This window comes from Lontra canadensis, unplaced genomic scaffold, assembly GCF_010015895.1.
Source record: "Lontra canadensis isolate GAN:19392208 unplaced genomic scaffold, GSC_riverotter_1.0 scaffold20, whole genome shotgun sequence".
Taxonomy (NCBI): Eukaryota; Metazoa; Chordata; class Mammalia; order Carnivora; family Mustelidae; genus Lontra; species Lontra canadensis.
Window position 1 is genome coordinate 19,293,945 of NW_022631014.1, and position 26,981 is coordinate 19,320,925.

The following is a 26,981-nucleotide window of genomic DNA, read 5'->3' on the forward strand; positions in this document are numbered from 1 at the left end:
GATGTAATGGTCGCCTGTCCCCAACAGCAACAAGTCTGGCTCCGTGGCCAGTGAACAAAACCTTAGACGGCATGACTGTAGTCCCAGTCTTCATGGCCCTTCCCCTTTCCCCAAAACTAGACATTCAGCTACATGGAAGACCATTGGTCATCCATCAGTCCTTCATCCTCATTTAGCCTGTCAAACCCCTCCAGCCTTGAGTGTCCAAACACTGCTTCCTTGGCTCCAGCCCATTCTCCCTCTCTCCATAAAACACCTTCTCCTTGGCTGGAAGTGGCCCTGGGAGTGAAACACTCACACACACTAATATGAATCTCACCTTCTTCTCTGTACACATTATTCCTGCACTGTAAGCCCACTGAAGGCAGTAATGTCTTCTCTCTTTATCAAGGTCTTACATGGAGTAGACACTAAATTGCTTTTGGATTTATTACAGTCCTTTTAAATACTCTTCAGGTTAAGGGATAAAACAAGTTGCTTTTTCTTGTTGTTGCTTGGTTTTGTGTTCAATATCCCCTGAGAAGAGGTAGGTCTCTACTTCTCCTGAAAATTTTTTTAAAGAGTTTATTTATGAGAGATAGATGGGTAGATAGATAGAGAGAGAGAGAGCACAAGCAGGAGCAGAAGGAGAAGCAGGCTCCCCACTGAACTGGGAGCCTGATGTGGGGCTTGATCTGAGCCAGAGGCACATGCCTAACTGACTAAGCCACCCAGGCACCCCAACTTTCCTTCAATTTTTAAGGTGAAGTATATGTTCATCAGGCTGAATGTCCTACACAGGTCTGCAGAGAGCCCAGGATCCCAGGTGGTTCTCAGCACTGTGGTAACGGTACGACTATTCACTCACACAGCCCAGCACTTATCCCATAACCCACATTCTCCCAACACCATTCTTCACCCAGCAGTGGAGAGGCCTAGCCTCCTGCCTGTCCCGCTCACCACAGAAAGCCACAGATCCCTTGGGAGTCACGCTGCACAGGCTTTAGCCACTGCCTCCGTGTTACACACACTGTCTGTGCAGCTGTTCTGCCTGAACTCCACCACCTGGGATGGCAGGCCGAGACTCCAAAGGCTCACCAGGATGCAGTCTGCCCCGCTGCACAACCCCGTGTACCAATATGGGCTTGGTGCCTTTTAGTTGAAGACACTGCAGTATTTAAATCCTAATGTTATCTGGCAACATGACTTGATGAGGTTATTCTTTCCTAGGAAAGAGGTTAGATATTCTTTGTGGAGCCGTCATAAATACACACATGGGCTGAAATTCAGCTCTGCTTGCTAGAGCGGGCCTCGCTCTCAGAATCTTTCTCCCCCTCAAACTGAGTCAACATCTGGAAGACACATGGTGGATGGTCATTAAATTAGCTACCCCCTGCCCCCCCAATCAGGAAAAGGAGAAAAAGCAAGGATCACTCTCCCAGAATATTTCCCAGACTCCGGGACAATCTTTCCAATCTAAGAAAAATATTTTTCTTTTGTTTTAATTTCAATCAAAGAATCACATGTTTAAAAGAAATAATGATCCCCTGCCACATACCTCCCTATACTGAATCCTGCTCTCCAGGGGCAACCACTATTATCCACATCCACATGTGTTTATTTTGATGATTAATCAGATTTAGACATTCTCTTACTGAATACCTGACACAATGGACAAGAATTTTTCTCTCCTCTGCCTTCCTAATTTTGACAGGCAAATCATTAGTCTTAACTCCTCTCCTGCAGTGGTTCTCAAACATCAGCTGCATTAGAATCACCTGGTCAGGGGTTAGTTAAACAACTGTCTTTGGCTCAGGTCATGATCCCAGTGTCCTGGGGTCGAGCCCCCTATGTCTCTCTTTTCTCCTGACTTGTTCTGTCTCTCTCTCTCTCTCTCTCTCAAATAAATAAATAAATAATCTTTTAAAGAAAGAGAGAATCACCTGGTCAGATTGTTAAAATATCTCACAAGATCCCAAAAGAGGCTGACATGGCTGATTCAGCAACCACAATTTGAGAAGTAGTATTCCAGAGTGCCTGGGTGGCTCAGTTGTTAAGTGTCTGCCTTCAGCTCACGTCATGATCCCAGGGTCCTGGGATTGAGCCCCACGTCGGGCTTCCTGCTTGGCAGGAAGCCTGCTTCTCCCTCTCCCTCTGCCCCTGCTTGTGTTCCCTCTCTTACTGTGTCTCTCTCTGTCAAATAAATAAATAAAATCTTTTAAAAAAAAGTAGTACTATTCAACTGATGACTTCTGTGATTTTTAGTAGCATTTCTTGTTTCATCAAGTTTGCAGTATCTTTTGACCCACCAATTTAAGAAATTAAGAGAACTTTGGTCATTCTATTTTTACCCGTATACAGTCAAATTTAAGGACATTTATATTTTATAGTATAACTGAAAACCAATAAGTAATGCTAATGTTATATGGCCACATGATTATTGATCACAATAGAACCAAGCCAAGTGTCATGATTACATATCCTCTTCTATACATGCAAAGTTCAATTCCTGGAATACTCAACTTTCACTTAAGGGAGAATATTTCTAGTATCAAAGCCTTTCTCTTCCTTATATCCCTCTACTTGCTCAAAATTCCATGATATTTTCTTCTATGTTTGAAGCATGACATATTGACCATATTTCTATTTTTCTGAGAGTTTTTGATTGCCTTTATTTTTTCTTAGAGAAGAAACATATTTCATCCACACTTTATCCTAAAATTTTGCTACTTTCTGTTATTCTGTCAATTGCTGGCTTCATTATTCCTGAAGTTCATTGATCCCTTGTTCTAAATTGGTAAATTTTTTTTATTTTTAATTTGCTGTTACACTTTTGTTTTGTTGGATGCCATCTCAAGTTATTTCCATGGAAGAGTTCCTAAAGAGGTAAACTATCTGGTCCTCACTTGTCTGAAAACTGTATTTTGACCTCATACTTGACTCTTAGGGAAAGTATAAAATTCTAGTTTCAAATCACTTTCTCTCAGAACTTGAAGCCTTTATTTCACTATATTCTGACTTCTAAGATTGCTAATCAGGAGTCTGGTGGTCTATTTAGTATGCCTCTAATTCTGTTACAAGCTGACATATATCCCCCAATACCACCATCCTGTACTCCCTGTCCCGGAAGCATTTAGAATTTTCCTTAAATCTTAGGAGCAGAGACACTGCAAAATGAAGCATCCAGGATATTTTTGGTTTATCCTGCTTGTAAGTTGGTGAGACCATTAAATTAAAAAAATAATGTTGTCCTTTACCTCTGGGAAATTTTGTTCTATTGTCTCCCATAACTTTTTAAATATTCTCTCTTTACTTTTTCTGGTATTCCTATTACTTGAATATAGAACCTTGTAAATTGATCTTTTAGCTGTCTTTTCTATTTGTCTTTCAGCTCTGCTTACTGGTGGATTTCTTACCATCATCTTCTTATCCTACTAAATTTTTGTCTCTGCAACCATAATCTTTAAGAACCCCCCTTTTCTTGTTTCTTCCCTTTAAAAAGAAATAGCATTCCAACCATTTCCCAATGGACAAAATATATTCTAAATCTCCTTGTATTTATTACATACAGTTTATGGTGGTTTTAAAATTTATATAATCTCTTCTATCCCCTAAATAATCTATTTTCTTCTAAGTCAGTTATTTTGTTTTTTATTGTATTTCTTTTTCAATGTACCACATTGCCCCTGCATTCTCAGGCTACACTGGTTGTCCATTTGTATTTAAGAATAAGACAAAAGGACTGATTAGAAAATCTGTGGATGTGTCTGGGAATGGTAGGAGAGGAAGCTAGCACTTACAGTGGAGCCTCTAAATGCCAGATGAGGTAAGGCTTTCCTCTGGGGAAGCAGCCAACTCACGCTATCTCAACCAGTTAAATTCTTTATAGAAGAAAACTGCCTGGTCGCTTGCTATTCTGCATGCCTAAAGTATAAAGGGACAAGAACAGGGGAGAAACACCAACTCTTTCACTTACCAAGTTTCACTTAATAGGCCCCCTTCCCATGTGGTCCATATACACTATGGAGTATTATGCCTCCATCAGAAAGGATGAATACCCAACTTTTATAGCAACATGGACGGGACTGGAAGAGATTATGTTGAGTGAAATAAGTCAAGCAGAGAGAGTCAATTATCATATGGTTTCACTTATTTGTGGAGCATAACAAATAACATGGAGGATATGGGAAGACGGAGAGGAGAAGGGAGTTGAGGGAAATTGGAAGGGGAGGTGAACCATGAGAGACTATGGACTCTGAAAAACAACCTGAGGGTTTTGAAGGGGTGCGGGGTGGGAGGCTGGGGGAGCCAGGTGGTGGGTATTAAGGAGGGCATGTATTGCATGGAGCACTGGGTGTGGTGCAAAAACAATGAATACTGTTACACTGAAAAGATATAAAAAAAAAATTTAAAAAAATAGGCCCCCTTCCCTATTTCAGTCCCACCTGTCACTCTTGTACCCTTCTGTAACTGCTGGCCTGGCCATGGCTGCAGCCTTTCTGGATTCTGGGTAGATGGACACCTAGCCCCTCCATGTGTAGCTCGAGGCTCACCCACCACCACTCTTCCATCTTCTTCACTCACTCCAGAAAATTACAACTCTCTTGCTGACTGATGTCCCATCCCCCACAGCGTTCTCCTCTCTGTCCCTATTAACTCATCTATAATCACTGTAATGGGGCCTCAGGAAGCCTAAACATAGGTGCTTGGTTGACCACCTTGACCAGAAGAGACCAAGAAGGGCATTTTAATACTAATCTGTCTCTGCACTTTTGGCTTTGATCAGGCTCATTCACTGAGACCCCAGCCTACTCCAAGTGTCAATAACCAGCAGGACATACCAGTCACCTTCCAGGGTACCCGTGTTTTGAAAGAAGTTCACATTCAAAATCAAAACAAGGACGTAAAAAGTCAGTATGGCCAGTAGGTTGTATGTATACATGTAGCAGGTGCTGGGAGCCCTGTCCACATCCCTGCATGACTGTGGCCTCTCCCCCTGCTGATGTGAGTGTAGGCAGTGAATGGCTCACATTTGCATTCTTCCTCAGAGAACTATCTGAAGCTAAAGCAGCTCTCCTTCAAGGAGACCCACACTCCCCTTCTACACGGGATGGCCAGCCAATGGCTGACTAACAAGGAACCCAAAAGGTCAGCCCCCTTGCCTCAAGAAGATAGCTCTTTGGTAAAATTTATGTTACTGAATTCTCCAGCTCAGCTAGGGCTAGCCTAGCTGAGGCCACATCCTTGCTCAGTCCATTCCACTTTCCTCACTTCCTTAGGTTTCTCCCATGTGCTACCAAATCCCTGCCTCAGGCTCTGCTTCTAGGGAACCTGAAGCCAAGATCGTGTGGGAGATATTTTGGGAGAGAATTGGGTAAAAAATCTCACCACTTAACTGAACTTCTGGATGCACATGTCAAACCTCAAACCCTTCTCTGTGGTTTGGTTCACAAGTCTAATCGGCAAGGCTTGGGTCACTTGCTGTGCTAGGTTTCCCCTAAGCTCAGTGCAGTCAGCAGGAGGGTGGGGCTGGTGGGTGGTTCCATGACTTTGCTCCCACCCTGCACAGAAGTCTAGTTCAGCCAAAACGCAGTTTTGCCTGACCATTCCCCCAACCCCTGCCACCAAGGTCCTGGATCTGTGGTGATCGTGGTGTTGAGGAAAGGCTGAAAACAGACTGGGGACCACAGGGTCTTTGCCTATTTCCAGGACAGAAGTCAGCGCTGCATGTGGCACAGATGGCTCAAGGCCGACGGGCAGCACTGTGGCAGAATCAGCTTACAGGCTCACAGCTACTGGGAGGGCCTCTACCTGACGTGGCTTTGCAGCTCATCTACACAGCAGCACACCCGAGAACCTGATCAGCATCAGTCAGGATAGGTGGCCCACAAGCACTCGCTCTGTACTGTTCTCCAGGGATGCAAGGGTTGGAAATTTCTAACCCAACAACCAATTCTACAAGATGATGTCCTTTCTTCTTCACCTGACTCATGCCCTCACCAAGAAAACATTTAGTGAGTGCCTACTATGGTGATCTCAGCTCTGGAAATGGTCTAGGAACAGGTGTCAAGTTGAGGGGCCCAGTAACCAGTTCATGACCTCCAAGGGGTTATAAGTTTATAACTGCTTGGGAATAGCCTCAATGTGCTTAAATTATGTCGTTTTTAGATGCAACCCCCCAAACCACACATTTTGCCATTTTGCAGATTAGTAAAGGGAGGCGCAGTGAGAGGGTGTGCCCAGACAGCCAGGGCCACAGCTTCTGCCACAGGCACCTTACCACCCTGGGTTCCGGCCAGGAGTTTCAAGGTTCTGACCTGATTCCTTTGGGCAATCTTCTGTCCCTTCTTCCAGCGGAGCACTGGTGTCAGAGCTGGCAGCTCCCTCTCCTCTCCAGTCACATGTTCACCCAGGCTGTAGGCGGCCTCAAACACAATGGGACTGATGACGTCCTGCACTCGCCGCTGCAACAAGAAACAGGCACGTGCATTAACAACTGGCGCTGGGCGACGCACACAGAGCATTTCACAGTTTACAAAGACCTTCCACATGGATGGCCTCATGCCAGCCTCACAGCCACCCCTGTGAGGTAAGACTTTATTGTTCTCCTATCCTAGCTGAGGTAACGAAGGCGGAGAGCAGGGAACGTCTCGTCCAAGGTCAGCTGGATAATGAGTGGGGGCTTCCCCACTCTACCTTCTCGGGGGTGGGGGTGCTAATCATCTTCTCTTCAGCATATGGAACACATGACTCTACTCATCTTCCAAATATCCTTCTAAGCCAGCTGGCGGGCAGGGGAAGCATCTGCGCTCGCACCGTAAGCTGACCCTCCGCATTCCCAGTGTCTGGAGAAGCAAAGGTCTTTTGTATGGAGATGGATACGGCTCTTGTGCTGCAGCAGGAGATCGAGTGACACTGAGGAGCCTACTGTCTTCCCGGGGTTCGGGATCCGTGGAGCCAGGACTGAAAGTCTTATTTCTGGCCCTATGTTCTTTCTTCTGAAACTCCAGGGCTTTAAGACCCAAAAGAATGAATGAAAGGTTGCTAATCACAACAGGAAAGCAGGGGATGGGAAGGAAAGCAGGGATGGGTAGGGAAGAAGGCAAACAGACAACGAACACCTACAAGATGCCAGGCACCATGCCAGCCAGGTGTTCTGAACAGACAGGCAACATGCCCGAGCCCCACGAACTAGAACTTCTTATCCTCCATCATCCAGGAAAGGAAAAGGAAGTTGCAGGGGTACATTCCCCAGGGCACAAGGCTGAGAGGGCCAGCACGCCCTGTGGGAGGTGGGCTTCCAAGTGGAGTGGGGCACATCTGAGCTGTGGCACGAATAAGCCAAGTCCCCACTGCTCCACACCTGTCTCAGGCAGGAAGCCAGCAGAGGAGCATGGCGGCCCCGTCAGGGACTGAGAGAAGCTGGGCAGGTGGCCAGAAGCCAACCACAGGGCCGGGAGTGGAGCCGAGGACATCACACCACTCTCTGGGTGAAGTCGGGTGGAATTTCGAACAGGTTAGAGCTGTGTTCAAAATAGTAGAAAGTTCTGAAGTTCCCAAGCAGCGCACCATGAGGAACCTGCTCCCAGGTCTCCCCGACAGCCAATGCCCCTCTCCACAGGCAGGCACGCCAGCTAGGTTTTGGATACTGGTCCAGTCTAAGCGGGAGTGGGCACATCGCAGTCATGACATGCTGTGGTTTGTCTTCCTCGCTTCGCATGTGCACTGGAGTTGGAGACGGTTGGGCCACAACACAGAGCTCCAGCACACAACGACCTGTTAGAGTGGATGCCCTCACCCACCGACGTCTGCACTCACATCTGCCTTAACGAGCGAATGGGTGGCGGCCCCCCCCCCAATAAATTAGCAGCATTCTCCAAGATGGCGCCCAGGAACCTCAGTTCCCCGGGAGGGGAATAAATTAAAGGGTCTGTGATCAAACAATTTGGAGGAGGGGGTGGAAGAGGGAGAGAGCAGGCTAAACAAAGTTAAAGAGGGTTTTTATTCTGTTTGGTTTCTCTCTGTTTTTAACATGGTTGCCTCTGAAAAAGGGTAGGGTTGTTCCGTGGAGCAGATACTCAGAGGCAATGGAGAGCAGAGGAGGAATCTCCCACAGCAGCCCAGGAGAGGAGGGGACACCGAAGCCAGCGGGCTGTGGCATGGGGAACCATAAGTGGCCATACCTGTGGAGAGTGGGGGACAGATGACTCTGGGGGCAGGGGCCCGAACGGCGAGGAGATGCTTCATGTTCAGGAAAGCATGCAGCGGGGGAGAGATTCAATCATTTAGCATAACTAAAATACAGGGGAGTGCCGGGGAAGTCTTGGATACACTGCTTCCAGAAAATTCTCTTGACCTTCGGATTTTAGGGACAGATATTTAACACCTATGTCCTTTCCTGGAGCAAAACACACTCCTGGGAATCGGATCTCCTCTGCCTTGCTGACTCTGATAAGCAGAATCTAAAGACTTTTGGAGGCATGGAGAAGAAAAGCCCGAGCCATCTTTATGGTTTGAGAAATACATGCTTCAGTGTTTTGTTTTGTTTTGCTTTGTTTTTTAGGGTTGACTACCTTAAGGCTTTGCATTTAAATCCTTCACGGTGAAGTAAGGCAATTATTATGTTTTTATTCTTGGGGGAAAGGTCGAATGTGGGGGTGGGGGTAGACAGAAGTAACTCATCATTTCCTGGCCACCAGCCCCAAGTATTCCAGAGACTGGGCCAAGACATCACTTTCCTTAATCTGCACACCACCTGAGCTGGTAGACTACCGCTCCCATCCTGCAGATGAGGCAACAGAGGCTTGGGAGCTCAAATAAATGGCACTCCACCCCAAAGCGTGTAGTAAGTTGTAGGATCAGAAGCAAAACTGCCTTCCCTAAAGTCCGTAATATACCATTCAAAGATTATCCGAACTGCCTTAGGTGCTGACGTCAGCCTCAAAAATCACCTGTTCACTTATGAAGATACAGGGCGGGGTGGGAGCACTGTTTTTCAGACAGGCACGCCAGCCCTGTTCCCAAACACGCGGCCATCCAAGCCAGGCTCACCATGGAGGGAAACTGTACTGGGGATGAGTAACGGAGTCTGACATCTAGGCTTGCAGATGCTGTGCTCTGGTACTGATCGCAAGAACCTGTTTTAAGTAAGATGTTTGGAAGTACGGTTCTTATTACATGTGCCCATAGCTCTGGGCAGGAGGGAACAAAACCGTACTGACAGCCGTGGGCAGAGGCGGAGGTGGGCACGGCATTCTGAAAGGCGCCAACACCCCCCAAAAGGACATCCCCCTGCCCATGCTGGGTTTGTATGATCGGAGCTGCGAAGGAAAAGCAGCAGCAACATTTGGTGGTTTCCTTTTCCTTTCTGAAAGCTTCCCTCAGATCAGCACTGCAATTAGTGGAGGAACTCCTTAGGAGAGAGGAGGCTTAGCTTTCTGGCACAGACTGTAATCACTGAAATGTTACTGCTTTAAGAAAAAAAAAAAAATCACCACTATGAATGGAAGCTTCTAACGTTGAACACTTATTCAGCAGACCAAGAGGCAAGACTCCACTTTTTCGCCCTAAAGATCAACAGGAAGTGTCCTGATTCTGAAAGCTGAAGGAGCCCACACAGAGAACAACCGCCTGCCCCATCCCAGGCGGGTGGCAGAATTTGTGGTGGCTGAGGTTTAACAGGGAACTTAACCTATGCTCAATTACAAACTCATTGGGTGCTTACTTTATGCCAGGCTGTGTGCTGGATCTAAGGGACACAGAGATGAAAGACCATCGGGGAAACAGTAAGCATAAGGACTATCTTGTGTAATACACACAGAACAGAAGAGGCTCTGGAGACTCAAATGAGGGACATATGATTCAGACAGAGGGTTAGAAGGCTTCCCAGAGGTGCCCTGGGCTCAGCCAGAGAGCAGGCCAGAGGCATGGCTGGTCCAGCCGTGTGGAGAGGGCATGGTGTGTCCAGTGGATTGCGTGTGATTCCCAAAGGTGGGGAAGTTGGGCTTCTGGGGAGAACGAGGGAGAGAAGAGGCTGAAGCAGAGACTGGACCTCAGGGGGTTCACAGGTGCGCTGACTGCATCCTGTGAGCGGGGAAGAACTGCGAGGACAGTAAAAATCGCAAGGATGGTAAGTAAGAACTGCAAGGTGATGCTAGAGACTGTGTTTGAGAAGAATCCCTCTGGTTTCTTGCACCGATGGGGTGAGATGGGAGGCAGGGAGGCCAGTGAGGAGGCTGGAGGAAGCTGTGTTCTAGAAAGCTCCCTCTTACTGTAGAACAGAAGTAGACCGATGGGGGGCAAGCCTGGGGACATGTAGGATAGAAGGAGGTCGCCATAGGGCTTCAGAGGAAAGACTGTGAAAGCCTTTGCCAGGACACAGCAGTGGTGATGGAGCAAACGGGAGGGATGGGAAGGTAACTTAGGAGGAAATGGTGGTAGGACTTGAGGACAGGATATAGGGATGACCTCTCTTCCATCAATAATTTTGGAGGACAGCCTGATGTTCAGCTTGTGTGAGTGAGTGGACACATGTCACTCAACATCATGTTAGCAGGAAAAGGACAAGTATGCCATGAACTTAGGAGTAGACACATGGAGCTTTGTTACGACACAGAAATCTTCCTGGCTCCAGGCTCTAACTCTGCAAGGAATCTTCCTGAATACACTGATCTGGGCCTAAACCTCCGTGCTTCCTCTTGTCTTACGCAAAACTGCACCCCTGCTCCAGTGTCTAAGGTCAGCCTTCCCTGGCACTGGCTCATACAGACTCACCATAGACTCACCATAGACTCCTCTGCCTATACCATGAGCCCATCCAAACATCTTCTCAGGGATGGGCTTTGCCCTCCTTTGGACTACAACCTCCTCCTTCCTCAGCTCATCTCACATGTGAAGACATTCTCTTGGGGTCCCTGGGGAGGGCCACGGGGCCTTGCAGAGTCTGCTGGCAAGAGGCAGTGAGGGCCTCAGAGCAACATGCCTTCCTACGGACTCCCTTCCTTATGGAGAGAACTTCCGGCTTTTCCTTCTATCTGATCACCTTGCTCTGAAAATGAAACAGAAGTAACTCAAATCCTGCAGGGGAGGCCCGCTGACAGGCAGGTGCCACCCACCACCAGGGCTGCTTTGCCCATTAGCCTAGGGTGTCTAAGCAGTTGGCCAAGGCCTCAAAGTCATTGTCTCCTTTATTTGTGTCATCACAGAATTTTCATTGGTGAGTATTATTAGTATCAAATCACAAGAACCCACCTACCTGCCCAGAACAAGGCATGCATTACTATGTGGGGGAAACCTCCCCAGAGAGATTTGATTCCAACCCTGGCTTTAAGACTTGAAGAAAGTGGGTCCTGTGCTCTGGGCACCCTCAACTAGCCTCGAGATTTAGAAACCTACCTCTCAGGGTAGCTTTTCCCCAAGAAATGAAGGGTTTTCATCTTTCTCAGCTAACAAGCAGCTGCCAGGGTCAACTAAATGAAAACAGGAAGGGCTGGCCTCACTTTAAATGTGCAAATAACACAGAAGGTCAGCAAATAAGCCGCTAGCATTAAGCCAGATAATTGGTTTCGGAAAAACCCTCTAAGTGTTTTTTAAAGAGGCCTTGGTATTTTTTTCTTTTTCCAAACATGTGATCCCCCCTCCCCCCCACCTTCCCTGGATTCTTTCTGCCTCTTTCTCCCTACACAGGGCTCTGCTTCTGCCCATGATGGCCCTTCAGGTATGCCCAGGAATGAGAAACCCTGAAAGTGGAATGCTTTTTCCTTTCTCTCTCTGACCATAAGGATCACAATGGCCATTAAATGATTCAGGCAGTTTAAAATTCTCAGAAGCTAGAAGGTTCTTTTAAAAGCAAGGTGAGGATTTTACATTTCTAGTAACCATGGAATAACACTGTAGAGCTACCCTCCACACAGATGACAGCTAGCAGAGCTGGACACCCCCCCCGCCAATATCTGTTTAAAGGTACTCAAGAACTACAAAGAGAGGCAGGACTTCAGAGGCTAGGGTCCCAATGGGAAGGAAAGGACAACAAGGGGACCCCAGCATGCAGTGGCACGAAGCCCCTTAAGCCATGTGCGGATTTGGAAGTGGCATGGCATGCACAGCAAAGAAGCGGAATGTGAAGTGGTGATTCAGAGGCCACTGTCTGAGCCGACTTTCTGGCAATCACGTGAGTCTGAGAAGATAAAACTTAAAGCTAAGGGCTACTAAGGCCGCCTGGACTTGAGGGCCAAGATCCCAGAGAGAAGGGAGGCATCTGGAAGGTGATACCCCATGTCGTCTTTCCTCCCAGGCACTTGCTGATTCCACAGCATTCTGGGGCTGAGAGATGCAGAAACCCAGCAGAAGACGGTGGTCAAGACCAGAGAAGTTCTAGAAAGGCACACTGGACACAGCAGAAGACCGGCAACCCAGAAGTAAGTCACCAGAAAATATCCAGAAATATCCAGAAAATATCCAGCTAAAAAAATCTGGATTGAAGCATGGAGATGAAAAAGGATGGATTATTCAGAAGTGTCAGAGGCCACAATGAGAGGGATAATGTATTTATAGTGATAGAATAGTCTTGATAAATATGCAAAAACCTAGCACCTTGATTCACACACTGTAGGTGAGCAATAAACAGTGTCTCTTATTTTTACCATAATTTTTGAAATGGCAACTTTGAGAATCTGTTAAAAAAAAAAAACCTGCCCTATTACAAAATGAATTATTATGAACTCCACATGCAGCAACAACCGATTTCTCATTTTACAAGAGAAAAAACGGAGGCCAAGTGTGATTTCATTTAGAGTCCTATAAATTAAAAAAAAAAATGAAAATTTAACTTAAACCTGAGGGGAAAATTCCTGGAAATACTTTTAAGCAAAACTTTACAAAAAGCACAACTGACTGTAAGGGTCTCACGAGACGAGATTTACGCTGGGAAGAGACAAAGCTTCGTCTCTGGATGAGTTCAGTTATAAACACTGACTAGACAGAGCTCTGAGAAACAGCCGAATTCAAAGAACTCCAGTAATGCTGTCATGAGGGGCAGAAATAAATGGTGAGCAACTCAGTTATGTCTTGTTTCTGAAAGTTTCTTGATGAGATTAGAGATTTTAATTATGACAACAGATTACTCCATACATAATACCTTATGGAAATAGATACCATTATTAGTCTGGTCTGTATTCTTCTCTGGCAAACATCCATGCCCAAGAAGCCATCAGTGACTCTTCAACTGACATATGTGCATACATTATGTATGAAAATCACATAACCCACTGAAGCTTTTTCCTCATTAAAGATTAAAAAAAGTGTAGCTCAAAATCTGGAATATGGTTTGCTCTTGTGTTTGAGCATTTCTGTGTGTATGTGGTGGGGGGTGTTACTTATGTAGTTCATTTGTATGCTTGAATGTTTTGTGATTTTTGTTTTCCTTCTTTTTCTCTGCATCCATTCCAAAATAGGCCAGTGGGGGACTAAAACTTTTGACCACTTAGAAACGATCTTCTAAGAGCATGTCACATCCTTGTATAATGTTCCTTGGAAAGAGACATGTTAATTACATCACAGATAATCACACACATGATTTGTCAGCTAACTGACACCAGATAAAACTGGCCCGGCATGGAGATTTTCCAGTCTACAGTGATTTCCCTAGGGAAAAACTAAATTTTGGCTTCTAATCTACTGCCCTGCCCTTCTTCTCTTAATTCTCTCTTCCTGTCTCCTATCCCCAAACCCTCACAGTGGCTTTTAAAAATATTTATAGGTGAATAAAAAACTAACACAGAAGAAAATGCTAAAAACATGAAAGCAAAAATGAGCAGAGTTGACCCAGGCAGGTTCTGTCCCCCACTACCCTTCTCCCACATCATTTCAGCCATCAGTCCTATAACCGGTTGGAATGTCAGCCTCAGTCCTCCCATCAGGAAGGCCAGAGTTATAACTGGCCTTTGTGCTTCCACTCAGTGGTCTCTGCCTGCTAGATGAAGAAGACATGGGGACAAGAGGTGGGGACCCACCTGGCTCAGCAGGCAGTTGAAAACCCTGGGATGTCCATCTTCTCTTTCTGCTTCTTGAGCTAATACAGCAACCTTGTGAGGACAGGGGTACCTCTGAGCCGAGTGCATCTACTCAGGTCTCACTGCTGAGAGCATCTTTGTCCCCACTCATGCTGTTCCTACATCTGGAATGTTCTTCTCCCTACAAAATAGGATTCTATCCTTCGAGGCTCAGCTCAATGCTGTTCCTTCTGTGAAATTTTCCTCGAGGATGCCAGCCTTCCAGCCACCCAGCACCCCCGCCCCACTGAACCCCAGTGTCCTCAGGACCCAGTCTGGCACTTGACTATTTTCTGTAGTCTACTCTTATCTTTGCTTGATTCTCAAGATTTCCCCATACCTCCCATTTAAAGTTTCTGAAGCTGGGATGCATCGTAACATTGAATAATAATTTATCATGAGAATGTTTCTCCTCTAAACTCCTGCCTGAAAAGCTGTCATTACATTGTTAGCAATGTAGGAAGGGAGGAAATATGGCACTAGTTCTGGGGTGGAAGTCATGGAAGGTAAGTGTGGCTGTGGGAACCGGATGTCAGCTCTACCTTGAGCTCATTGCATCTCTTGGACAAGACCGAGCACGCTCTTCACAAGCATGACAAGCATGTGGCAGCAGTAGGCAGGACATGGTGCTCAGGGATGACAGGTGCGTGTGGGAGGGGGGTGGAAAGGTGAGTGCACAGACACTGTGGCTGACCTTCCTGAGGAACTGCAGCTGGGTGGTCCTAGCCAACCTTTTGTTGCTGCGTGCCTGTGCCAGACACCATGTCAGGCATAGGGAAGCAGAAAGGGGGCAGGCAGGACTGTGAGAGCAAAAAGCCATGATGCAGAGGGGAAGGCACCCGCTCTAGAACTGTGGGAACCTGATGAGAGGGAATCACTTGGGACCTTGAATGGGGTGTGGGTGGGAGTATGAAGAGCCCGTGGAGAGGTGGGGACCTGGGAAGAAGAAGTGGAAGTTTAGCAGGCTGATAGGGGAATGGGTATGAGGGCTGTCATATCAGCCAGTGCAGTTAACCTGGAGGTCTAACAGACCACCGTGTGACTGAGGAACAGAGGCAACAGATAGGTGGAAAGCAACGACTTCGAAATAAGATGGTCCTGGGTCCAGGGGAGTCCCAGCTCTATCTCTCACAGGCTGTGTGACATTGGTTACTTCCTCTCTCTGAACTTGTCTTCACAGATATAAGATGGGTTGACTCGGTCGACTCTGCCTGGTTGTTGTGAAGACTGGACACCACACATGTTGAGCACCATGGAGAGCTCCTGGTACCCCGTGAAAGCCAGGGCCCCCCGCATTATCATCATCACCATCACCACTGCCACCATCTGCACCACCTGAGAAGGGACTGTGGGGCAAGATCACAGGGGAGTGCTGCAGACAGTGAGGGAATCTAGGCTAGAACCAGGGTGTGGGACCTTTCAGAGAGGTGAAGGCCTTTCAAGTTCTGTGGGTAATAGGGACTGTCACGAATTTTGTAAGCCAGCCTTAGGGTAAGAACCATGGAGGTGACCTAACAGACTGACTAGGGATGGAAAGGGAGGAGGACAGGAATTTTTACAGGGCTGGTGTGCCCATCTCCCAGCTGTACGTCAGCTCTCACAAGCTCACAGCTACCTCTTACAGAGAAACATCCTTGGTTAAAAGCGAGCCCACTCCTCACTGGCAATGACCAACTGCCACAGGGGCATTAAAGGGGAGACTCCTTGCTAAAAGGTAGGATACCTTTGTGGTGTGCTTCATGCCCCAGAGCTTCACTGCAGGATCAGGCTGAGGCTGGTCTCCAACAGGGACAACCCTGCCCTCCACCTTCAACCCTCTCCTACTCTCTTCATTGCCCTTTCCTGAGAGCGCCCCCTCAAAAAAATCCTATGCAAATAAATCCCTACCTCAAGCTCTGCATCCTGGAACCTGACCTACACAGTAACTCAGGGTTACAAACAGTTGTGGGAGCAGACATACTTCTATATATACACACAACGCATTAAGTGTGGACTTGAATATAGGGAGAGGTGGTCCCTGCTTGCTCAACATCTATCCTCAACCCTGTGGCACACCCAAGGGGAATCCCTATGCCCCCTTCATGAACAAGATGAGAACATGGAGGGCCAAGAAGTGAAGAGATTCACCAATATCACAGGGCCAGCACCCCTTCTTCTGCACCCCTAGATTTGGGGAAGGAGTATGAATGTGGCAGAGTCAGAGAAGAGAGAGGGGCTCTGGCCAGAGAAATCCTGGAGCCGCGGTCAGGAGGAATTCCTCCCACAGCTCTGTGGACCTTGCAGATCCCAGCCTCTTGCCAGGAGGGAAGTGTGGCAGACAAGGCAGCATTCTGAGAGCTGTGAATGGTCTCGAAAGTGACCAGTCCTGCCTTGTGAGCTCCCAGGGGATGCTGGTCTGCAGGTGGCAAATTCCTCCTTGTTCGTGCTCTGGCCTGTGTGACCAGCTCTGGGTGCACAATGTGATCATTAACCCTCGTGCCTGTCTCTACTGTCAGACTGTGAGATCAAGATTGCACAAGGGGCAGGAATCAGACTTCCAAGGCACTCATCCTACATCAGCTTTGACCTGTTTTCATGTAATGATTATAGTGACATTATAAAATATTATAAAAAGGGGTAGGTGTTCAGTTGGGTCTGGCAGTGCTTAAAAAAAAAAATCACAGTTTTAAGTATCCTATCAAAAGGGATTCTGCATCCCCACCTGGCAACACATGTCCACCATTAAAGCTGGACTACTGAGGCGAGCAGTTTCCATTCCACCCACCACATATGTCAGGAGAGTCTCATACGTAGTGGACACCATTACTGCCACCCCCAGTAGCCTCTACCAGCCGGAGCACCCCCATCCCAAGCTGCTCCAAGCATTAGCTACCACCAGCTCCCACCCACAACCTTCTTCAGCGATGGCCTCCAGCTTAGGGGAGCCATCTCCTCCGGAGATGCCTGACACATGAGGCTCTGTGACAGGCAGTATTCTAAGGTGACCCCCAATGACTCCTGCTCTTGTATGACCCCCCCCCAGAGTGTGGGAAGGACTGTAACTGTGACGTCTGTCACCCCCACGATTACGTTACATTATACAGCAACGGTGAAGGGATTTTGCAGATGTCAGCAAGGTCCCAAATCCCCTGAATTTGAGTTCCTCAACAGGGAGATTGCCTGGAGGGTGGGGCTCTGCTCAGGTAAATCCTTTATAGGAAGGCTTAGGTTTTCTCTGAGCTAAGAGACTGGACTCAGGAGAGACTATCTTCTTGCCAACCTTGAAGAAGCAAGCCACCGTGGCCTTCTAAGCTGCAAAGAAATGAGTCTACCGCCAACCATGAGGGCCTGGAAGAAGACACCAAGCCTCGGACAAGACCTGGCTGACAACCCAGATTGTAGCTTTGAGGCCCTGGGCCAGGGGACCCAGGTTGACGGGGGCCAAGCTCCTGACCCACAGAAACTGCGAGATAAATGCGTGTTGTTTTCAGCTGCTCAGTCTGTAACTTTCTATGTATCACAGAACACTAAAATGTGCCCTTCACCCTTGACTGGCTGATGCAGAGGTCAAACAGCCTATCCTGCTGGCCTCTGGATAGAGGAGGTCTGTGGTACGATTCGGACTCCGGGGCTCCCTCGTGGGGCCAGGCTGAGCCTCCGCTTCTCCAGCCACCACATCTTTAACCCAACATTTCCCTGCCTTCACCTGTCTCTCTCATTTCTAGAGCCCTCCCCCTCCCACTGTCAATCACAGGCAGAAGGCCCCCTCCCCCAGATTCCGCTTCTGGGGAAGCAGACGTGAGACACCACACCTAACAAATCCCATGTTGAATCTGTTGGCTGAAATACCCCTAAAGAGATGAGAGAAGCTAGATGCAGCAGGATGGTGACCCTGAGCTCACGTCTGACCAGAACACAAGCAGACCCAGGACACCTGTCCGCTGAGTGTGGGTTTCCACACAGGCTGCCGTGTTGACCATTATGTTCCCCTACTTTTAACTCAGAGTTTCACCATGCCCTCCTTCTAGTTATTCTCAAAAGGGGCAGAACTAGCACCCTGTGAGTCAGTCTTAGGGCTTAGGAGGTGGATTAAAGATGTAGACCAGCCCCATCCTTCCTCAAGGCAAACTTTTTCTTTCTTTCTTCCTTCCTTCCTTCCTTCCTCCCTGCCTCCCTCCCTCTCTGCCTCCCTCCCTCCTTCTCTGCCTCCCTCCCTCCCTCTCTTTCTTTCCTTTTCTTTTTTCTTTCCTTCCTTCCATTTCTCTCTCTCCCCCCTTCCTTCTTTCCTTCCTTCTTAGAGCTGTTCACAAAGCACCTTTTTCTCCAGGGCACAGGGCTCTGAGTTTTACAAAGGGCAGAGTGGCAAGAGAGCACCAAAATTAATCAAAGAGCTGGGGCTTGGAGCATCCACAAAGTTAATAATGAGCCCCTGAAGAGTGATGATGCATGTCACGCAAACTGTAGGACTGTTTGTTTTTTCACTTGCAACCAAAATTACATCTTAAACCAGAGGTTCTCAACCTAGAAGAGAATTCAGGGGTCTGTTAACTTGGATGGAGAGAAAAAAATTACATCTTCACTTTTATTAGCCTCTCACTGAAATTTAGCATTTCCTTTCATTATAAATGTAGGCAGCGAACCGCTGAAGTATTACAAAGACTTATGACTCTGTCAGGAATAGAAATCTGAGATGTTTTCACATTATCCTGCAGTTGGAGAGGCCTTGAAAAATTGTTCCTGCTCATCAATACTTCAAAATTGTCAGAGCTCTTTATTTAATGTATTAATAAAAAGTAATAATATTACCAATGTGGGTTTTCTTTTTAACACTGATAGCTGAATTTCAATATAAATCTACATATTTTTAAAAAGTTCTATGTATTTTACTGGATTCCCTTAAAAACGTTGTTCTTAAAAAAAAATCTTCTCCCAACTGCCAAAGGGGTCCATGTACCAAAACGGTCAAGAACTTTGGTCTTAACGGTAAACGATACAATGAGAGGGACCATCTTGTGGTTTCTGAAATGCTTCCAAATATGCTTCAAAAACTACAGAAAGAAGCGTTCTGTTGTTTCAGTCTTCGTAGGTTATATGAACTCCCTGGTTTCAGCAGTTAAAAATATACTGTCCATTACATTTTATGACAGGTTCAAGGCCTGGGCTCAAAATCATACCAGGGCCCCTGGGGTTTTAAGAATTCCGTCCTGGACAGATATTCCGGGCCAGAGGAGAGCAAATCTGCTTCAATGCTGAGAGTTATATGAAAGCATCTGTTTCCCTGTGTGAGCCCATAGGAGGGGAACGGGAGAGCGAGTGTGCTCTCTGGGCTACACGTGGTGTTCACTGCTTTTACAAAAGGAATCCTGACCTTCCCAGGGCAGGCCTGCTGCTTCATGAGCCCTAAGAGGGTATCTAGAAAGCTGAGAAGCTTGCCCCTAGGCCTTGGTGGTGTGTGAAAATCCTGAACCATGACTAAAATGAAGAAGAGAGTCAACACACCGACCCCACAAGATTTCCAAGCTGCTTAAACCACAGTGGGCCTATCTGCTCAGCTTGGGGACTAACTGAACCAGCACAATTTCTCTGAATGATTTGCAGCTTAGCAAGTGAAGAAAGTAGCTCCCCTGCAGACTGTAATAAAATGAGGTCATTAAAATTCCAGTGAATTTCATCAAACCCTGTGTGCTCTTTGGTCTATTCCATTCTCCTTGCCACTCCGTTTCCATTGGTTTGGTCAAGATCACCAACAGCGGCCATGTTGCTAGATCCACTGGACAGCCTCTCTCTGTTCTCATCTTTCTTGACCCCCACAGGCACTCCTTATAGTTGAATCTCTTCCTCCTGGAGCTCACTTTCCCTGACTCAACCCAGGGAATGGCTCACTTCTCCTGCCTCCACTGTCCCTTGTCCTCCTGAGATATATCTAAAGCAACACATGGCATTTATTGGTGAACATATCCCCCACCTCCCAAACCAAACTACAACTTTCTGGGAGGAGGGGCCATGTTGCATTCATCTTAGCACGTCCCAGTGCAAGGGACAGAGCAGATACTCAAACATTTGTTGAGGTGTGTGAGTACAGACATGGACACTCATCCAAAAAAGAAGGCATTGGTGAATCTGAGATCATCCCTCCAGAGAAAGGCAGATGTATTCAACAGATCAATCTGACAACTACAGTTAATGTACAATATAGGAGACAGCTTACCAACATTCGCCTGAAGCTTTTTGCTTTGCTCTACCATTACTTGCCTTCAGTGTTTATGTACCTCACACCTCTTTACTGCCTTTCTTTTCAAACTTCTCTCCTTCTTAACCTTGGTACTCTAAATATCTTTAAGTTCAAAAGAAGCATGTCACACCGATTCACAAAAACCTTATTGAACCACTTAATAAAGACCATTTATTACACCTCTTTGTTAGCACTCTTGGGTTTCCTGGATACTGTGGGATCCCAACCCAGTAATAAAGAAAATAGACACTGGCTTCTTACTCATGGGGAAGGGTTTGAACACTGGCAAAGGGACGCTCTTTTCATTTTGGTCCCTTCAGCACCGGCACCTGTCACATATGAGTTCAACTGACAGTGACACCCAGGACTGAGCCACACACTTTTGTAGGTTACCTGGTATAACCTCCCTATAGGTATGATTTTTCCTCAAATAGTGAAACTCAGGCTTAGACAAATATGTGTCATTTCAGAGCTTATGGATATGATCTCAGGAAACTGTTAAAGTTGTCAGGAACCACAGCAGAAAACACTGAATTTCTGGATTTCTAGATTATTTATCATGTGTTCTCATTTCTTCCCCTTCTATTTGGATAAGCCTCTTTTCCTTTCCCACCTGGCCCTTAGATGGAAACATTGTACAAATTTAAGATTACCTATTAGGGTTTTTTTGTTTCTGTTTTTGTTTTTGTTTTTTGTTTTTAAAGAGAAGGGTGGGCAGGGGTAGAGGGAGAGAAAGAACCTCAAGAAGGCTCCACACCTGGTATGGAGCCCAACATGGGGGTCAATCCCATGACCCTGAGATCACAACCTGAGCCAAAATCAAGAGTTAGATGCCCAACTGAGACACTCAGGAACCTCTGACCCATGAGTTTTAATTAAATAGAGAATGAAAAATAAACCTCAACTTCCTGGATAAATATTATATTATAGCCCTGCCCCTCAAAAATTTCAAAGCTATCTGAAAAAGAAATAAGGCAAACAATCCCATTTGCAATAACAACAGAAACAATACCTGGGAATAAATTTAACAAGGAAGTGAAAGATTCATAAGACATCAATGAAAGAAACTGAAGATGACACAAATACATAAAAGATACCCTGTGTTCATGGATTGGGAGAATTAATATTGTTAAACTGTGCATACTCTCCAAAGCAATCTATAGATTCAATGCAGTCACTATCAAAATTGCAATGGTATTTTTCACTAAAACAGAAAGAACAATACTAAATCTGTCTGAAATAACAGAAGACATCAAATACCAAAGCAATCCTGAGAAAGAAGGAAGCTGGAGGAATCACACTTTCTGACTGCAAAGCATTAGTAACAAAAACAGTCTTGCACTTGCATCAAAGCAGACACACAGACCAATATAACAAAAATGAGATCAGAAACAAACCCATGAATATACGGTCAATATTTGACAAGGGAAACACGAATACTCAATGGGGAAAAAAGTCTCTTCAATAAATGGTGCTGGGAAAACAGGATAACCACGTGCAAAAGAATGAAATGGATCCCTATCCCACACTACTCAAAAAGAAATGAACTCAAAATAGGTTAAAGACTTAAATGGAAGACCTGCAGCTATGAAACTCTGAAAATTTCCTTGACTTTGGACTTGGAAAGGATTTTTTTGGATGTAACTCCAAAAGTATATGCAATAAAATTAAAAATAAGTGCGGCTATAGCAAACTAAAGGAATGATAGATGAAATAAAAGGGCAACCTACAGAATGGGAGAAAATATTTGCAAACCATGTATCTGACGTTAATATCAAAGATATATAAGGAAGTTAATATCAAAAATATATAAGGAACTCATACAACTCAGCAGCAAACAATAACAAAACACACACACACACACACACAAAATCCAGTGATTCATTAAAAAAAATGGTCAAAGGAACTGAATAGACATTTTTCCAAAGAAGACACACAAAGGACCAATGGGTGCATGAAAAGGTACTCAAAATCATTAATCATCAGAGAAATTTAAATCAAAACCACGAGACAGCACCTCACAGCTGTTAAAATAGTTATTATTTAAAAAACCCACAAGAGATAATGAAACAGTCATTATGGAGGATATGGAGAAAGGGGAACCCTTGTGCACCATTAGGGGGAATGTGAGTTGGTACAGCTACTATGGAGGACCGTACGGAGGCGCCTCAGATTAAAAATGAAATTACCTTATGATTCAGTAAACCCAGTTCCAGGTATATAACCAAAGGAAATGAAATCTCTATCTTAATGAGATATCTGCACCCCATGTTCATGGCAACATTATTTACAATAGCCAAGACCTGGAAACAACCTAAGTGACCGTCAACTGATGAGTGGATTAAAATGATGTGAGATATACACACACACAAATGAATGCTGTTCAGTCATGAAAAAATAAGAGAGAAGGAAATCCTGCCATCTATGATGACATGAATGAACCCTGAGGGCATTATGCTAAGTGAAGTAAGTCAGACAGAGACAGACAAATACAGTATGATCTCATTTGTATGTGGAGAGTAGAGCGGTGGTTGCCAGAGGTAGGGCTTGTGGGTGGTGGGGATGGGGGGTGGAGGTGGTCAATGGAGACAAACCTCCAGTTATCAGATGGGTAAGTTCTAGGGATCTGATAATGTACAATGTTGCCACTATAGTTAGCAACACTGTACTATATACTTGAATCTTACAAAGAGAGTCGATCTTAAATGTCTCACCTGACAAAGAAAAATAAATTGGAACTCTTGATGAGGTGGTGGATATGACAGCTAACCTTACTGTGGTAATTGGTTCCCAATATATACATGTCATGTAATTATCACACTGCACACCTTAAACTTACATGGTGTTATGTGTCATTTGTATCTTAGTAAAGCTGGGAACAAATGTAAAATCTAATTTAGGAGACATAACAGGCCCCTCAACTCAGCCAATCAGTCTAGGTCTCTACCTCTTTTGCCACTAAACAAGACTCCTCATCCCTACTTATGAACCTTGCCGTGGACCCCTTCCTCTTCCTTGTCTAAAATTCAAGGTGAGGAGCGCCTGAGTGCCTCAGTGTTAAGGTTAAGCCTGTGCCTTGAGCTCAGGTCATGATCTCAGGGTCCTGGGATCAAGCCCCACACTGAGCTCTCTCCTCAGTGGAAAGCCTGCTTCCCCTCTCTCTCTGCATGCCTCTCTGCCTACTTGTGATCTCTGTCTAATAAATAAATATAATCTAAAAAAAATAAAATTCAAGGTGAATCCCAATATCTCATCCTCCAAGACAGCTAGACATTTGCCCCAAGGGCCTCTCTGCCATCTAGTAATAATAAAATTGCTGTTGGTGTCACCGATCTGGGCATTTACTTATATTTTCCAAAGATGGCTGCCAAAGATCTCCCACTCCATGTGTTCTTTGCCTAGAAGACCTTAATACCTCCCCCATCAAAAGGCATAGTCTAACCCTCCTTCTTCTGAAACCAGAAAGGTCTCAGGACTCATTATTACCAATAGAACACAATGGGAGGGATGCTATGTGACTTCTGGCTTAGGTCAGAAAAAGCCACGTGGTTTCCACCTAGTGCTCTTGGGATGCTTGCTCTGGAAGAGGTCAATGGCTGCGTAAGAAGCATGTTCCCCCTCAGCTCATAGATGATCACGCTGGAGGTGCCAGGCCCAGCTACACCCAGCCTTCCAGCCGTCCCCGCATCCAGGTGCCAGAAATGTGAATGAAGAAGCTTGGCCGTGGCCTTGAACCATTCAGGTCTCTCCCAGCTGAGACGCCAGCTTTGTGGAGTCACTCCAGCATGTCCTGCCCAGAGTCCCCGCCTGTAGAAGCTATGGGCACAGCAGCTGTTGTCCCACAGTATAAAGTTCAGGGTGGTTTGCTCCACAGCAGTAGAGAACAGAAACACCCAGATTTAGGGGTGCTTCGTTATTCACAAGTGCCGTGGGTGGAGACCACATCATTCTTTGATACATCTTCCACTGCACCTGGTAGAAGAATGCACAGGAAGTGTGGAACAGCTCATTTAGTTGTTCAGCAGACACTTGTTTAGAATGCCCTCCGTGGGGCAGAGTGCGGTAGGGTTTACAAAGATGGGTAAGGGTACTATTTTCCTGGTAGGGAGCTTACAAATTTGGTGTAGATGAAGACAACCCCTGCTTACAAAGAGTTCTAACGCAAACCTAGAGACACAAAGTGCTCTGAGAATCCATAGGAAGAAAAAAATCTTCCCTGTCAAATTAAAGGACAGGTGGAGTATTTGAGAGGAGGACCCGAGGGTGGGAGGTGAGAGTGGGATGGAGTGAGAGGGCCTACTCAGGAGGGCATCCTGGATGGACAGAGGGAGAAAAGCAAACAGCACAGCCCACCTCTCAGGAAGGGCAGGGAAGGGACTGTGCCTGTGGCTCCCAGGATGTTTTTGCTTTCAGATGAAAAGGAAGGGTATAACATCATTTAGGAGGAATCACAAATTTAGTGCAGCATGACAAACAGGGCAGAGCCCCTTCCCAACAGAACACCAGCGCCTGGTCCCAGGAGCCCAGATATCTGGGCTCCATATCTGTCCAGCTCCCCCCGCCTCCCCGTGAGACAGCCTCCAATTCCAGGACTACCCCAATCTGGAGTTTCAAAGAAAACCCTAAAGAAACAAGAAAAAAATCCTCTAAACTTATAAAACACACCAGAAAAGAGTGGGTTCATCTAACCATATGAAACAATATTTATGTCCTTCAACTCCATGCCACTGAAAGGTCCAGTAAAAGTCTTTCACTGGAATGGGGAAGAGTCTTTAGAACTCTAAGCCCAGCAGTTTTCATACTAAGGACAAGCTCGTCTGAAATGATTCATAAGAGCCAATGGACCATCTGAGGCCCCACGGACACACCTGTCTAAAATGATTCACACAAACCAACATCCTTGACATAACTAGAGCCAAAGATGATGATCAAGTTTTTGTTTTGTAAGTCTGAGTTGTTTGACCCATTTACCACTAAACATAAGCCTGTTTGCACTCAGATTCCACATGGTCACACACCAGAAAGAGGATAGGAAAGAAAAAGAAAGAACAGTTAAGCCTTTTGGATGTTCACCTTCAAAGACATTGTTCCAAACGCGTTGTTTTCAAAATAGCTGAATTTTGTGTTCCTGAAATAGTATTCATGCTATATTTATGACTTCTTTTATCTTAAACTTTTCAGTGGGGAAACTAAGAACACTTTTTTTTTTTTAAAGATTATTTATTTATTTGACAGAGACCGAGAGAGAGCACAAGTAGGCAGAGAGGCAGGCAGAGGGGGTGGGGAAGCAGGCTCCCCGCTGAGCAGAGAGCCCAATGCGGGGCTCGATCCCAGGACCTTGGGATCATGACCTGAGCCAAAGGCAGAGGCTTAACCCACTGAGCCACCTAGGTGCCCCAAGAACACTTTTTATATTGGAAAAGCCTGAGGCTTTTATGATAAATCACTACCCTCCCCAATCAACATAAAATTTGATCATAGTACTTAAAAACATATTCTGGAAATACAGAGCCCACAGAGAAACCCACACATACCCAAACCACCTGTTTATATGCAGATCAGTTCAAACCCCAGGTGTCAACAAAGATGTGCAAAGCAGAGGAAGCCAAGGCTGTCAAGGATGATTACCTGTTCTTGAAAAGCCCCGCATGGCTTTCTCATGCCTGGCTATCCCGGCACGAATAAACATAGCTTTGAAGGGGCACCGGGTGGTGCAGTTGGTTGGGAGTCTGACTCTTGGTTTTGACTCAGGTCATGATCTCCGGGTCATGGGACTGAGCCCTGAATGGGGGGCTATGCACTGAGCATGGAACCTGCCTAAGCTTCTCTCTCTCCCTCGTTCTCTGCAACCCCCTCCAGCTCTCGTGCTCTCTCTCTAAAAAAAAAAAAAAAAAAAAGGCTTTGAGGAATGACCACCAGTGGTGAAACAGGGCTCTTTCATAGAACCATGTCTGCCGGGCCCCAGCCTCCCTGCCCTGAGCTGGTTCTGGGCAGTGATGTTTCTACCAGATTCTATGGGCTCTTCACTGTAATAGACAGTGAACTTCCCTAGAAAAGTTATATTCTAAATGCAGGGCAAGCTGCTCTCCACCAAATATTCATCTGATATCCTTCAAGTGTATTCTGCTATGTAGAATACAAATGACTTCCCCATATGCTGAACGGTGATACTTAATTTGAGGGGCAGGACCCGCACAGACATCAAATTCCAGAATGAGAAAGAATTAGATGTCATTCATAATTAACACTCATTCAACCACTGAAGTTCAGCATGTCATAAATCTTTCTTTCTTCACCTAGAGATGGAAAAGAACAAGGTTGAGCCCATGTTCTTTGTCCCTATACTGTTTTCCCATCTGTACTAGAGTAACCTTCAACTTCTCCCTCTTTGGACAAGTGAGCTACCTCCTCTCTGACCTTGAACCCAGTAGTCTCCTGGTTCTGGAGAATGCTGCTAGTGCACCCACCTGCCTGCCTGCCATTTGGCAAAGGCCTCCTGAAAACACTTCTATTCCCAGGAAGTGGAGGCACCCTGAATTTCATTTGGCCTTGCTGTGGTCACTGTCCCCAGAAATCTCTCACACAGCTTACAAAGTAGGCACATGCTAAGAAACCACTGACTTTCAAGTGTCTATGCTCATGGGGATGACTGTAAACACCAAGAAGTGACCTCCCTCGGTCTTGCTGTCCTGCACAGCCACCGCAGGGCACCCAAGGAGATCAGACAGGAGAAGGCCAGAGCT

General features: G+C 46.0%; 1 protein-coding gene across 1 annotated transcript in view; it reads right to left on the minus strand.

Moving 5' to 3' along the window:
- The window catches only part of ITGA9 (integrin subunit alpha 9), a 326,387-nt gene that overhangs the window by 150,791 nt on the left and 148,615 nt on the right, over positions 1 to 26,981 (minus strand). Inside the window, exon 16 of the mRNA XM_032861219.1 lies at positions 6,297 to 6,443. Within this exon, the coding sequence (XP_032717110.1) occupies positions 6,297 to 6,443 (147 nt within the window). The remainder of the gene's footprint in view (positions 1 to 6,296; positions 6,444 to 26,981) is intronic.